The 15,324-nt window shown below is 40.2% G+C and overlaps 1 protein-coding gene and 1 long non-coding RNA gene across 3 annotated transcripts in view; one reads left to right on the forward strand and one right to left on the reverse strand.

The window, feature by feature from the left end:
• Nucleotides 1–1,025: 1,025 nt before the first annotated feature.
• Nucleotides 1,026–15,324, reverse strand: part of AK9 (adenylate kinase 9) — a 133,873-nt gene continuing 119,574 nt past the window's right edge. For both annotated transcript variants that reach the window (XM_047860268.1, XM_047860269.1), the window contains 9 exons: nt 15,028–15,229; nt 12,915–13,061; nt 12,591–12,811; nt 7,706–7,902; nt 5,972–6,141; nt 5,644–5,742; nt 3,379–3,481; nt 2,101–2,215; nt 1,026–1,676 (listed from right to left, as the gene is read on the reverse strand). In XM_047860268.1, the coding sequence (XP_047716224.1) occupies nt 1,474–1,676; nt 2,101–2,215; nt 3,379–3,481; nt 5,644–5,742; nt 5,972–6,141; nt 7,706–7,902; nt 12,591–12,811; nt 12,915–13,061; nt 15,028–15,229 (1,457 nt within the window). In that variant the 3' untranslated portion in view covers nt 1,026–1,473. The remainder of the gene's footprint in view (nt 1,677–2,100; nt 2,216–3,378; nt 3,482–5,643; nt 5,743–5,971; nt 6,142–7,705; nt 7,903–12,590; nt 12,812–12,914; nt 13,062–15,027; nt 15,230–15,324) is intronic.
• On the forward strand, nt 9,784–13,043 carry LOC125166367 (uncharacterized). Its single transcript, XR_007152438.1, has 2 exons — nt 9,784–9,964; nt 12,938–13,043. It is a non-coding gene; the product is annotated as an uncharacterized LOC125166367 (long non-coding RNA).

A 15,324-nucleotide genomic window follows, 5' to 3' on the forward strand; every position in this document is an offset into this window, starting at 1 on the left:
TTGAAAAGGTGTAGATTCATCTATGGGTATATCAGCAATAGTTCAAAGGCTTTGGGGTTTTATCTTAACTTTTACAATAGGCTTCTAGCTTTTAAACATCATTTTATTATGAAAATATACAAAAAATATACAGAACAGCCTTCTAGCTTTTAACATTGTTGAAATGATAGGGATCAAAGACAACATGGATGAATCTGAAGGACATTATACTAAGTAAAATATGCCAGACAGAGAAAGACAAATATTGCATGGAATCATACATGTTGTGGAATCGAAAAAAACAAAAAAAAGGTCAAGCTCATAGAAGCAGAGTAGAACGGTGGCTGCCAAGGGCTGGTGGGGGGTGGGAGGAGAAATGGGGAGATATTGGTCAAAAGGTACAACTTTCAATTATAATATGCATAAATTCTGAGGATCTAATGTACAGTGTGGGACTACAGCTAATAATGCTGTATTGTGTACTTAAAATTTGCTAACAGAGTGGCCCTTAGGGTTCTCGCTATATACACATAGAGACACACACAAAGTATGTGAGGAGTTGGATAAGCCGAGTTAACTTGATGGTGGGAAATATTTCACGATGTATACCTATATCAAAATCACCACGTCGAGCACTTTAAGTATATATAATTTTGTCAATTATATGCCAATAAAGCTGGAAAAAAAAGAACTAAATCACTCATTTTAGAGATTAAGAAACAAAGGCTCAGAGAAACCAAGATCTACCTAAGATCACACAGTTAATGGTTGTATTTTTTATTTTTTGAAGAGCCAATCTTGCCATTTCATATCCTAGGTTTCTTATACTGCTGCTGAAAAATTGATAATCTTATTTTTAAAATCTCATTCAAATTCAATCTAGTAAGTTCTCCTCTAACATACTTCTGGGTTAATGTCACATGATAAGACTCTAGATTTCATCATTCTCAAAATTGCAGGTGATTTATAATTACAAAATGATGTTTACAGCTTGCTTCTTGAATACTTAGGAAAAAGAAAAGAGGCAGCCATTTAGTTATCTCAAATGCATTTATTTTGTTGGGAAAATGATAACATGTCCTAGTTCATGACGTTTACAAACAGCTCTTTATGTTGAAAGTGTAACCAATGTTTCTATTTTATTTATATCAATGTTAATTTCATTTCTTGAAGCTTTCTAACACCTACTGAGCAATTTTCTTTAATGGAGACTGAAAATGTTAAAAAGGAAATTGAACAATAAATGTATTAAGTAAAATGAGTTACTTACTCTAAATGGAATAACTATTTTGTTAAAGGAAGAATGTTCAGGCAATAATTTGTAAGTTATATTAAGACTTATGCTTATAGAGGAAGGTGCACGCACTCCTGGCTGGCAGTGCTTTGAGTCCACCAGAAGGGAAAAGTGCTGCAGAGAGGGTCAGATTTTCAGCCTATTTCCTTCTATCCCTTTCAGATAACTCTTGACATTCTGGTTGCAGTCACCCAAGCAAACTATCCATTAACTGGGTCTATATTTTTAAGAGAGAGAAAGGTCTGTAATTTATGATCGAAGTCAATGGCTCTAAACTGAGGTTCCTTGTATTTTTTGGTCATCTTGGCACCCAGATATGTAATGAGTTCACATCTCTCCAAAAATTGGTCCATCTTCTTCTTATACTTCCTTTTTGTATATTCAGAACCATTGGGATTGTAGGCTGCAGAAAATTTCACAGAACTGTAAATGTTTTCTGTTAGGTTAGTGAGTCATTAAATTAAAAAGAAAGAGAACTACATGTGTGAGACAGTTGCACAGCTATAGCTGAGAAGATATTCAAATCACACGTAAGATTTAGGGATTAATCCATTTTAGATCATAATTGCCTCTATTCACCTTTCTCCGTGGCATGGATTATGGAGAGCCGATTATATTACTTGTAATCCTTGCTTTAAAAACTAGAAACTCAATTTTGATATTTTCATCAAAATATTTGCTATCAACGCACACACAGACACACACACACACACACACACACACCAATGCAAACAACCAATCCAGCTCAACAATCCTATGCATTTATCACGTATACTACAATTAATGTTAAATTAGTGCCAAGTATCATGTGATTAAAGAAGACATACCTTTTAGGTGAAAAGCTATAAATAGCAGTGCAGATCTCTTTACACTTAAGAAGGGGAATTTGGGCTTTAAGCATCCTGCTGCATTCATTGCTTTAATTAGTGAAGTTGCAATACCCTGCAGATAGGGAACAATGTAAATCATATGTATATTTGAATTTGGTTTCTTCTCTTAGTGGCAAATAGATAAAGAGGCTATTCTTTGCCTCTAATAGCCTCCTGGGGCTTATAAAGGTGGTTAGATGCCCACTTAACCAACAAGAAAGGAACACAAAGTACATTTGATTAGGAAGAATGAAAATTACAAATTGGCTGAATGTCAGGAAGGTGATGGATATATGGGCTTCATTACACAATTCTTTCTATTTTTATATTTGACATTTTCCATAACCGAATGTTAAAGACAAAAGAAGGGGTTCCTGGGCTCTGAGTTGTCTCGGCCCATTTTCTACTTCCATTGCCAGAGCTGACCAGATTGCCTCTGCTATCAGGACTCCTGACCACCTGGCAAGGAATTCCAGAGACCACAGTTGTCACTACGGTAGCTTCTGAAGCCCTGAGCGGGCAGAGAAGATGTGAGGCCCTCCTGGTGAAATGTGGCCTTTTATGAGAATACTCCTCTATGGGTGAGCCTCATCTTGCCTTTTGATACTAAACCAGATTGAAGGCTCACCATCTAGGCAAGTAAAAAAAAATGCTAAGAATTTGTGAGAAAGGTATGAAATTATTTATGCCCCAGGCATTAATTTTATAGAATTAAAAAAAAAAACTTTTAAAATAGTGGTTGATTATTAGTGAATTTTATTCTGTGTAAAAAGAGTTATATTTAGATAAATAAAGTGTGACTTGAGTAGCATTTGGGGGCATTTGCCCCTAGATTTGGGGCAAAATATGACTTTGGTGGTTTAGCTGTGGTGCTTTTGCAACTCAACACTTTTGAGCAGTGACTAAACCTCTCAGAGACTGAATCTTCATATTACAAATTTAAAAATAAGAAAATTTAAATAAGAATCTAACCACAAGTCAACCGTAAATAATTTCATGACAATCTACTCTGTCTTCATTTTCCTGCAGGTATTTGGGGATTAGCTACAGAACCAAGGGTTTTTCTCACTTCTTCTTTTCACAACCACCCATAATCAAAATAGGTTAAGAGTGGATTTACAGCTTAAAAATCAGAAAACTCTGCCTTCAGTTTCATTGTTACCAAAATAAAAATTGTTAAAAAACAGATCGTTGTACTCTACTAATACATGAACATAGACAACCATGTAACTGAACCTGTTCCAGATATCCAGGCAAAGGAAGACTTGTGAGGTGTATGGGCTCCTTTAACGGGGGCAGTTTGTATGGAAGCTTCTGATTCCAGTATTTCTGTGGCAACCTAAGAACACAAAGTTCATCAGATGGATGCTCACACATATACTCACCGTGAGGACATAGGGATGTGAATGTACAGGAGACGACTAAGAGGTACAGTTCAGCTGGTTTTCTCCACTGGGGAGAACGTGACAAGGGAGAAGGTAAGAGCTCAGAGCTCCTACAGGTAGGTGCCTTGTCACAAAGAGAAGCCATCTGAGTGGCACTTCCTCAAGTGCTCACCACAAGCAGAGGCGCACACACTTCCTCTTTCCGTGGGGGAGCTTACCTGCCATGTAAGAGCTGTCCCCACCCTCTCCACCGGACTTTGGATCCCCCTCTGGCCTGTCTCCAGGTTTCTTTAGTACAGTAATTTCTCTCTGCCTCCCACCTTTGGCATTTCCTTCTTTATTGGATCTTTCCCATCCATCTACATCTAAACATGCTCACACTGTCCCCATTGAAAAATACAAGGAGGGGCGCCTGGGTGGCGCAGTCGGTTAAGCGTCCGACTTCAGCCAGGTCACGATCTCGCGGTCCGTGAGTTCGAGCCCCGCGTCAGGCTCTGGGCTGATGGCTCAGAGCCTGGAGCCTGTTTCCGATTCTGTGTCTCCCTCTCCCTCTGCCCCTCCCCCGTTCATGCTCTGTCTCTCTCTGTCCCCAAAATAAATAAAAACGTTGGAAAAAATTTAAAAAAAAAAGAAAAATACAAGGAAAAAGAAAAACTACCTTCACTCCATCAGTTCTCTATCACTTCTAGCAACTTGTGTCTTTTCTTTATACACTTCTTCAAACAGTGAGCTTTAGTGGAGATCACAAACTACTGCACAAATTCCACATAGTATTTTCAGAATACTATATGATCTGATCCACATGTTAGTTTTAGAAATTTGTATCAAAATTTCAAAAAAAAACAAAAGTAAACAAAATTTAAAAAGAACTTTGGTTCCCAACTTTCTGTGAAACAAAGAAATGTCTGGCGGTAGATGAGCAGCTGCTACTCCCTTCACTTGGGGCATGCACGATCCAAGTTACAGTGTGCAACCATGTCCGGTGGTCTCACTTCCATCCCGCTGCCCACAGGTGCATCACCCTCTCAGCTGCTGTGTGTGTCACCTCGGGACTAGGCAAGGTCTTCATTTCTTCACCTTGCATCCCCTCTGTGGTACGCTGTAGTTGGCTTCTACTCACCTCACTCCACTGAAACCATTCTTGCCAGGATCACCAATGACCTGTTATAACCTAAATCTGACACACATTTCGGCTCTTGTCTTGCTTGATCTCTAAGCAGCATTTAAACCTGCTGGCCACCGCCCCCGCCCACCCCCCGGCTCTCTCCCCTCCTCCCCAGAGCCTCCCCAACCTGGCTCTCCTTCACCTCTCTGTGGGTTCTTCTTCATTCTCCTTGCAAGCTCTTCTCATATTTGTGTGTTGGTGTTTCTCGGGGCTTGGTTGGTCAGAAGCCCACTGCTTTGCCCACACTAGTCTTCATGGTCGACCTCAAACAGGCTGTATTATTTTGGACAGGATCATCCCAATAGCCTCAGCACTGGCATTCCTGCCTCCAAACCATTATCAACACTCCAATGATGGTCTCTCTCCAAAGCAGATTTGATTATAACAGGCAGTGTAGTCATTCTGCCTTTTGGATCAAGTTCCAATGATTTATGGTAACTTTACTTGACCTTCCACCCTCTGGCCCCACTCACCTTCTCCAGCTTCACCTCTCCATCCTTTTCTTCTCCACATCATGTCTAGTCATGCTGAATTTCTTGGCAGTTCTGTGACTCCCCTGGGCCAGGTTTGTTTGCTTGGAACCTGTCTCTCTTTCCCTCCACTCACTCAATTCCCACTCCTCATTCAGGCCTCACTTCAACAGACAATTCAATCAGAGTTTTGGGCCACACTTTTTCAGAACTCCTGGCATTTCCCCACCCTAAATGCCATCACATTCTTTGTTAATAGGTATGTAAAGTCTATCTTACCCTGGAGCCTCAGGCTTTGGGACAGCAGGGACCAGTTCTTATTCATCATTATACATGTATATATACATGTATATATGTATGTATGCATATGTGTGTCTGTACACAAAATATATATTTTGCTCACACACACACACACCTCCCCGAGCATGGTGCACCGAATATAGAAGATGTTCAATATTTGTAACTTAGTGAATGGTCTCACCTCAAAAATTTCTCGAGTTTTTCTCGACTCTCACAAATATATATACGATCACGATATTCTAAAGCATAGTTAATGTTCCCAGGTATTAGGGCCTCATATCTGAAAGATAAAAAAAAAAACCCAAAAACAAAAAAAACCCTGTTGTATAATTACTATGCAGTATCGTGTAAATAAAATGTCAAAAATGTTTAATTTTCTTCGAGGAAGAAACAGAACATTTTATAGTTAAATAATAGTGACCTTTTGACCCCAATATTAAGACTGTTATAGGAACTACCTATTCTGAGTAGAGATATCACCCTAAACTCCCACGAGGGTGAGGACCTGCCTGTGATTTCCATCCTGATAGGTCACTGGACAGTAGCCCTGGAGCTCCGCACACTTAGGGAATCGACTCTTCAGCTCCGACAGTGTCAGCCTTTTGGGGATCATGTCAGCAGGTGGTAGAGGATGAGGTGCTAACGGAGGCACATACAATTCTGGGTTCTGCAAAAATTTCTAAAGAAAATGATGACAGCAATCAGACCGTTTAAAACAGGAGTGCTACGCCAGTCAAAGAGACACCGAGGTTCTCCTGCTGTTCTCTCCGTTTTCAGCAGCAAACCATCTGAGAGCCACTTTCTGCACTACAGTAACTCGTTTCCCTGACTGCAAGATCCTTATAGTAATGCTCTGAAGTGATGACATCTAAGATCTCTCTCCTGATCTCACACTCACTCACATATAAAACATTTATTGAGCTCATAGTACGCGCCAGTCACCAAAGAGTGCACAGTCTCTTGCTGGCCTGTCTCCCTGCTCTGCAGTGTAATTAACTACTTGGGTGCTGCTCGGCAGGTGAATTAAGCCGTCTAGCTTCAGTTAGCACTCCGTAAAATGGAGGCGGCTGGCCAGATACATGATCTGCACTGTCACTTCCAGTTTTACAATTCTGTGATTGCCATTTAAATATGCAGGAAGAAATAAATGCCTCCTTAATAAAATTTTTAAAATTCTAATTCTTCAGGGGAAAGTAAAATGTCCAGAGGCATCTGATTAGTTTTCAGCTACCAACCTTTATCTCAAAAAATTACAGACATAATATTAGAACAGATTTGTATTCCATTGCATTAAACAGAAATATAAGGTATATAGGGAATTCTAGTGATGAAGAAGTTTCCACTGACTGTGACCTCCCTTCTGTACTCTAGGACCTTAATCCCTTAGCTGCCTACCTTTTTTCTTTTTTCACAGTACACAGACACATTTAATGATGGTTCCCTGTACAGAAGCTATGATGACTCCCTGTGGACACTTGGGCATGTCGGGAAGAAGCAGACTATCGGGACTGTAAGGACCTTGCAATCATCAGGAACAAGACAGATTCCTTCAGCTGTTGACTTGAACTCACTGTGACATATTGAGTGCCTGCTAACCAGAAGCAGCTGCCACTGGGAGGAAAGGGGAGGCTGCCACGGAGGGAATGCAGAGACCCCCCTTCTTTGCAGTGGGCCAGATTGCAGAGCATGGGAAATATTCCATTTGGTTCTCCTTCTTAGAGAGGATGTGCTGTGGAAGGGCTTGCTGTAAAGACTGATGCACATCTAGAGCAGTATGTTTTATGTCCTTTCTTGGCAACCTGACCTGATTGGGAAATATCTCCTGGATGGAGAGTAACTACTCTTTCAAAGGTGGTTTAAAATATACTGTTTATTCATAACCATGAATAAACCATAACCACAACCACAACCATAACCATAACCATAACCACCTGTGGGCTGGGTCCTGATGTTCAGCATCCCCACCACTGGTGGGAGTTGCTGTTGGGTCTCTCTACCTGTTAAGCTGAGGGCCCCTCACTGATCCTGAATCTCTGCTTTGTGCCAAAATATATCTTGGGGTGCAGTCTCAGGACTGGCCTCCGAGGTGCCTCATTGGTCTTAAAGTCACAGGTTCCAGTAATGGGGCTCCTGGTCTCCAGTTCCTGGGTGTTCCCAGCTGCACCCACCCTTTCCTATTTGATGAATCCCGACATAGGCATTTTCTTTCCCTAGTAAGTATTTGGAGTTAGGAACAAACTTACATTCAGATTTTCCTGAGAACTCATTTTATAATAGTGCCCTCTGAACTCTGCTGCAAATTTCAGTGACTCAGTTACAGAACAATCAACGAGCTCATACGATTCGGCCAGGCTGATAGGGCAGAACTGTCCAAATTCCCCCAGGCGAGAAATCAGTTCTTGAGGTGTGATACATAACTTGTCAATGCATGCAGCTTTTCCTATTAGTAACAGATTATTATTATCCTTTTTTTTTCATAGAAAACACAGTGATTTTAGAAGTTAAAATAAATGCAAGGACATATGCATCATACAAATGCATACACATTGTAAAATTCCAAACAATAGAGTAAAAACTAAAAGTTTCTCTTCACACTTTCATCTTCTCAATTCATCGTCCCTCCAGGGAGTAATCACTGTTGAGTTTGTATCTCTTTCAGATTTTTTTTTCTATATACTTACATATACACATTTATTTTTTGCATATAGTATGCTTATGCCACTATACTGTAAACGTTATTCTGCAACTTGCTTTTATCAATTAGTTGTGGTCTTTGACATCTTTTCATATCAGTTTATACGATTTACCTAATTCCTTTTAATTGATGCTTAGTATTCCATTGTATAAATATACATATAGTTTACTTAGTCATTTATCTGTTGATGAATGTTTTGGTTGTTTTTAATTCTTAACTATTATAAATTATATATATGTTATAAGCCATATATGTATGTGTGGATATATATGCATATACATATATATGTATAGATATTATACATATATATATCCACACATACATATATAATATCTACACATATATATGTATATGCATATATACATACCCACTTACACACACACACACACACACACACCATAAATTTGCTACATATTTTAAATTTTTCCATGGGGTAGATTTCAAAAGTGCCAATAGTTTGTTGACATGATGCTACTGACACAAACCTCCCGTGTGCTCAGATGAGAAGGGAAGAAACATTTTACAAAAGTGACTAGGTTTACCATAAAGAGTCTATTTTTTTTAAGTTTATTTATTTTTGAGAGAGAGAGTGAGAGAGAGAGAGAGAGAGAGCACAAGTGGGGAAGGGGTAGAGAGAGAGGGAGACACAGAATCTGAAGTAGGCTCCAGGCTCTGAGCTGTCAGCACAGAGCCTCACACGGGCTCGAACCCATGAACCATGGGATCATGACCTGAGCCGAAGTCGGACGCTTAAACAACTGAGCTACCCACGCACCCCAAAAGAGTCTATTTTATTTTATTTTATTTTATATTTTTTTAATGTTTATTTTTGAGAGACAGAGAGACAGAGCATAAGAGAGGAGGGTGTGCAGAGAGAGAGAGGGAGACACAGAATCTGAAGCAGGCTCCAGGCTCTGAGCTGTCAGCACAGAGCCTGACGTGGGACTCAAACTCACAGACTGTAAGATCATGACCAAGTCTGGACACTCAACGCCCTGAGCCACCCAGGCACCCCTAAAGAGTCTATTTTAAAAAGGAAGAGCCCCAGGTCCTTCAATGAACAGTTTTAAGAGTTTTCTCCCCAATACCGTACTGGAATGGGGATTCCAAAAAAATATGAGATGTTCTAGAAAATGAAATTATTTTTTATACAGCTTAGTTACAGTAAGTAAATTTTGACCCCCCCAATACATTTTAATGGTCCCTTTAACTAGTGAGAAGTTTTACCTTTTAAAAATTATTATTATGACTAGGACGGTCTTAAATTAACTATAAAATTATGAAGCATAACCCATACTTCATTATGTGACGATGTAAACATAAAATTTATCCTTAGGATTGAAGTGATGATCTATAAGCCAAGGAATGCAGAAGATTTCTGGAAACAGTGGAAGCTAAGAGAAAGACATGGAACAGATTCTCTCCTAGAGACTTCAGAGACAGTATGGCCCTGGTCACACCTTGATTTTGAGCTTCTAGCCTTCAGTACTATGAGAGAATAAATTTCTGTTGTTTAAGACACCCAGTTTAAGGCCTTTTGTCACAGAAGCCTCAGGAAACTAAGGCAATTGCAAAATATCATGACTTCTGTCTTGTTGGCATTCTTTCTTGCCTTCTCAGCTTGTTCACTCGATAAGACAAGCTGCCATGTTGGAAAGGACTACATGGGAAGGAACTGAAGGTGGTCTCTGGGCCAACAGCCAGCAAGGAACTGAGGCCCTCAACCCAACAATCCTCAAGGAACAAAATCTTGTCAACAATACACGAACGAATGTGGTGGTAGATTCTTTCTCAGTTGGGCCTTCAGGTGAGACAATAATCCTAGACAATACCTGGATTAGAGACCCTGAAGCAGAGAAGCCAGTTACACTGTGCCTGGATTCCTGACCCACAGAAATTGTGCATGCATGTGTGCATGCGTGTGTGTGTGTATTATATGCTGCTAAGTTTTAAAATAATTTGTTATGCAGCAATAGATAAACTAATACACTATTCACCTGTTGTTTATGACACAGATGAAAAGGCTAAGCCCTAATATTCCTTCCCTACAAAGGATATTAAACTATTATAATACTACAGTACTATGGTATAATAATATATTATATTATTAAAGAATATAGTATTACATAGTGCTATAATATTATACTATATGGTACTACAGTATTACAATCCTAGATTGCTCTTTAGCTCAGATGTGCTTAACCTCACCAATCCTGACAGGTTTCATGACAGGGACAGGGTAATTTAGAATCATATGACTACAAGTCCTAAAAGATACTCAATTATCTCTTCTTCTGATTTTGGGGTATTCTTGATGACATCTGGCAATAACTACGTATCTTATTCTGATGTAATAAGCAGAATGAGGAAGAGTCTCTTTAATCTTCTAGCCCTGACCTTGCTCCATATCATTAGAGTAAACTTTGGCTCCCCGATAGGAGATCATTTGAAAAGCATACAAAAGAAATGTGGAATGAAAAAACAAGTCAAGACTAATTTCAAACAATCAGGTACAGGTTAGATTATTAGGTGGAAGTTGAAGCAGAAGATCAACAGGGTAGTCTTCGATCAAACTATTCAAGGCAGAGGCATGTATATATGGAGTAATAAAGTGGATACCATGGTGCCTCATCCAGACCCCACTTTCAGGGCTGACGCGGCCATCCCCCAGATGCTAGAAACATCAGTGCTGATGGGTCACAGCTGCAATGGGAATTGCCCGTCTGTCATAGGTTAACCCCTCCCCCCACACCCCCCAGAGTGATCTGTGTTGAGTGGCAGGCCAATGGAGGGATACAGAACGTGGGTCCTCCCCTCAATTTGGGAAACTCTGAAGGCCCATCCTAGCTCCAGGGCTCCCCTGTCTGCTGAGGCTTCTATTTGCACCACACGGCAGGTCAGTTTCTCCCTCCGTCCAATTCCAGTGTCCTCACTCCCCTCAGGTGTATCTCCTGATTAGGGTTGCCAGATAAAATACAAGATGCTAAGGGAGTTTAAATTTCAGATTAGCAATGATGAGTTTTCAGTATTTTTTTAGTATTAGAGTATTGGCAATATTTGGGACACACTCACACTAAAAAATTATTTGTTATTTATCTGAAATTCAAATGTAACTGGGCATTCTGTATTTTTGTTTGCTTAATCTGACAACTCAAATCCTGAGAATACTTTCTGATTAAGCTTCTGGACACAACTTTTAATCTTGAATCTGTTTCCAGGGAGCCGAATCTAAGGCAAGGAGGGTGAAATCGGGAAACAGAAATGAATGATTCACAATTTTTGCTTTCAAAGTCTGCGATGTAGTGTTTTACTAGTGTGATGCTAGCCAAAACTCACTGCGAGTTGGTTTCTCAAAACTCAATTCTTTTTTCCCTGTACTCGTCATACCGTGTAATTCTCAGGGAAAAACAAATTCCTGGTCTGCAGAAAAACAGGAACCAGGGATACTGATTATACCCAAATAATGAAGCAAATCAAGACTAAATGATGCAGCATCCTCATTGCATTTTTCCTTGTACAAGATTCTCTTAGTCACGTTGCTCTCGTACCTCATTACATCTTCTCTGTTAAACAAAGTCGCTAACCAAATGTCTCTACAGATAAATTCCTTGGAGTCATCACTCTTTTTTTTTTTTTTAATTTTTTTTTCAACGTTTTTTATTTATTTTTGGGACAGAGAGAGACAGAGCATGAACGGGGGAGGGGCAGAGAGAGAGGGAGACACAGAATCGGAAACAGGCTCCAGGCTCTGAGCCATCAGCCCAGAGCCCGACGCGGGGCTCGAACTCACGGACCGCGAGATCGTGACCTGGCTGAAGTCGGACGCTTAACCGACTGCGCCACCCAGGCGCCCCAGGAGTCATCACTCTTTTTAGAGATATCAGATATAGATAACTTTCCTTGTATTTTGTGTATTTCTGGAGAAAAATCAAGTAACTTAGAGGAATATATTTTCTTTCATGGATTCGAAATATATATTAAAAGGCATTTATGCTTACATTTAGTTTTTTATAGACTCAACATTTATCTAATACCATAACGGATATAAATACTAAAAATAACTTTAATTCTAGGTTCATAAACAAAATTTTGCCAAATGTCATTCCACAGACCACTGCTTTCGTATGACTAGCCTTCTTGAAACTTAGCTTCTTATGTGGCATTCCAAACACTATAAACTCTTCTAGTGAGAGGCTTTGTATTACTTTTACGTGCTAGGTTCACACAGGAATTCAATAAATGATAGCCTGAGTAGTGGCAGTCATTTATTAGAACAGTTTACATGCTCCAGTAACTGGATAGTACCATATACTTAAAATGCTGATTAAGATCGTGGGAACAAATGTTCAAATTGAATGAATTATGGTAACAAGAGTCAGGCATGTGTAGACTTTAATATTTTATTATATTTTAATAACAAGGTGTTTTCTTACCTGCGTTTATTCTTTCCAGGTATGTCTGCATATATTTATTCACCATTTGAACTTTCTTAATGACTTCATTCCACACCCACCATTTGCTGTGAAATCCATCAATCACATACCAGTTCTGATGTTGTTCTTGATAATATTGCCTAATCTCATTAATATTTTTGCGGTGTTTTGAGTTTTTGACTGCCATAATTTGTGTGCTATTGTGCAGTGGATAAGGCAAACTAATAACGAAACAGAATGAATGGAAAAAGTTGTAAAAAACATACTTGTTTCTTGGATGATTAAAGTTCATTTCTTTATCATTGCTTTCATCACACACATTACCTTGGTTCCTTTTTTTTTTCCAGGAACAATCTTTTGAAAATCTCCTTGGAAGGCACATCCAGCTCAAAGATGACCATGGGAATGATTGACCTAGATTCCAGGAGGCTGATTTGATACTTAGTTACAGGATAGCCATCGATGACAACACTAACAAGGGGAAACATGAAAATAATTCCAGATTTCTTTTCTCTCATACCTTCCTTCCTGTTTTCTAGAAGCAGTCTATCTCTTTAGGAGTAGCCCCATGGCCTTCCTTGTGTAACTTGATTTATTGTCTTTGTACTTTGCCCTCTTTATCTCTATATTTTTAACTTCAGTCAGCCCAGGAGCCAGGTGTAGGGCAGCATACATACAGACACAGCTCTGAATTCATACACTTAGCATCACAGAGCTAGGCTTTGGCAGAATTCAAGAGAACACACATAATACCTTGAGCATTGTGTTATTCAATTGGCGCTATTATTTTAAGAAATGAAACAGTGGAAAGAGTATAGGTTTCAGAGGCAGACAGACTTAGATTTGAGACCTAGTTTGACCTCTCTGAGTGCCAGTTTTTAGTAAAATAGGGGAGATGATATTTAACCCTTACAGTTGTCTTAAAGACTTATAGACCTAGTATGTAAAGCAACTAGAACAGGAACTGGCACAATGAATAGTATCCTAGTAAGAGATTAAGCAAATATGGGAAGACAGTTGTGCTCTAAGCTTGCTTTTATACTAAAGTTCTGTGGGGAGGCCGGCGAGTGGGAGGAGAGACAGGGAGTTGGTGAGAGTAGCCCTGTGATATCTGAGAAAGAATGTTCCATCAGGACCCATCATGCCTCTGAGCAGAAATGACAGAGAATTTAAGTTAGTCCAACAGTCTGAGATAATGAGAGTATTACTATCAAACTCAGATGAGGAATAAAGGCTGTCCACAAATTCTGGGAGGAGTGACCCCCAAGGTCTGGAAACTCCCTCTGAGGTGGGAGCAGGCTGGGCCTGCCAGCTGGTGGTCTTCAAGAGGGGCTGGTTTAGAGGAAGTCACAGGACCCCCTCACTCCGTGCTCTGTGGCCAAGTCTCTAGGCAGTGGTTCTAAGTTCCATGGCAGAGAGAACTGTAAATTAATGTAGCCAGGCAAACCTAATAGAGAACGTTATGGGAGTGCCATTGATGTTTTGAGGTTTTTTTAATGGAGAGTAGCTCAATTTCTTTGCTTGTGAAAGGTTGCTTGAGTGACCGTCAGGATTAGAAACATTCAGGGTGATTAGGCAGTCACTATCCTGGTGTTAAGATGAAATAAAACATTTGTGACTCAGGGTTGTGTTCACTGAGATCCCTCGCATGCAAAGCTAAACACCAGGGAGGAGGTAACTCAGTTTGTGTAAGTCCCAGGGCCTTCCCTGGGGGAAAAATCTGACACCCCAGAATCTGCTCTTCTGTAACTGAAATTAAGAGAACCGGCCAAGGACTTGGTTAAAGAGCAGAGGCAGGGAAGGGCATAAAGACTCCTACTGTAAGACAACTGTAAGTAAATTGGTGGGATTCTAGGTCAGTGACCTGGGCTCATGAGCAGGGCCTTGGCTTGCCCTGGCTTCTATAACTGGGTTTGGCCGGTGGCTGTGTTGGGAGAGTCATGGTTGAGCAGAGAAGTGTAAACTAAAGAGAGAGCTCAGGAAAGGGACCTTCCTGTCCAGATGTAGCATTAAGGGAGGGGCACTGCTACCTGTGCAGAGAGCTGGGCCAGTGCGAGACCATCTCTGTTAGACCAGTACCGTCTGGGGGGCAGGGGAAGGCCACTCCTCCATCATTCCATGGGGCAGTGAGAAGGTCTACTAGGCTCTGGAAGTCACACTGGCCTCCTTTGTCAGCAGTGTAAGGCCAGAAACTTTTAGACGATACACAGGTTGCTACAGGGAATGCAGTGGCCAGCTTGCTATTCTGGCATATAAGTGTTCAAGCCAAGTTTTAGCCTGACAGAAAATTAAAAATATATAACCATGTAGGTGCCTAAGGTTTGAGAAGTAGATCTCACCCTTTACAAGAGCTTTAAACCTTGTTGAAGATAAGTGTTTTAAATTCTGTGAGTGATTTCTTGATTTAACTCCCTCCCCACCGCCCACTCCCACTTACCCCGCAGTATTACATATACTTTCCATCAGAGATATTTCTAAGGCTTGAATAGCCAGTTCATCAGGTGCTGTCATTCCTTTATGAAGATGCCAATTCAACATGAGCGCCAGCTCTGTTTCTGGTTGGCTGTTTAATACATAACGCATCGCCTCTCCTATTGACAAGCGCTTTAAGCCATATTCACTTGAAATTTTTTTGGCAACTGAAAAAGATTAAAACTTTAAACTTACTCCATTTCACAAATTCATCAGTCAACCTTATTTTTAATTTCTGGTTAATTGATGTCCACAGTGAGCT

Source organism: Prionailurus viverrinus, chromosome B2 (genome assembly GCF_022837055.1).
Source record: "Prionailurus viverrinus isolate Anna chromosome B2, UM_Priviv_1.0, whole genome shotgun sequence".
NCBI classification, from domain to species: Eukaryota; Metazoa; Chordata; class Mammalia; order Carnivora; family Felidae; genus Prionailurus; species Prionailurus viverrinus.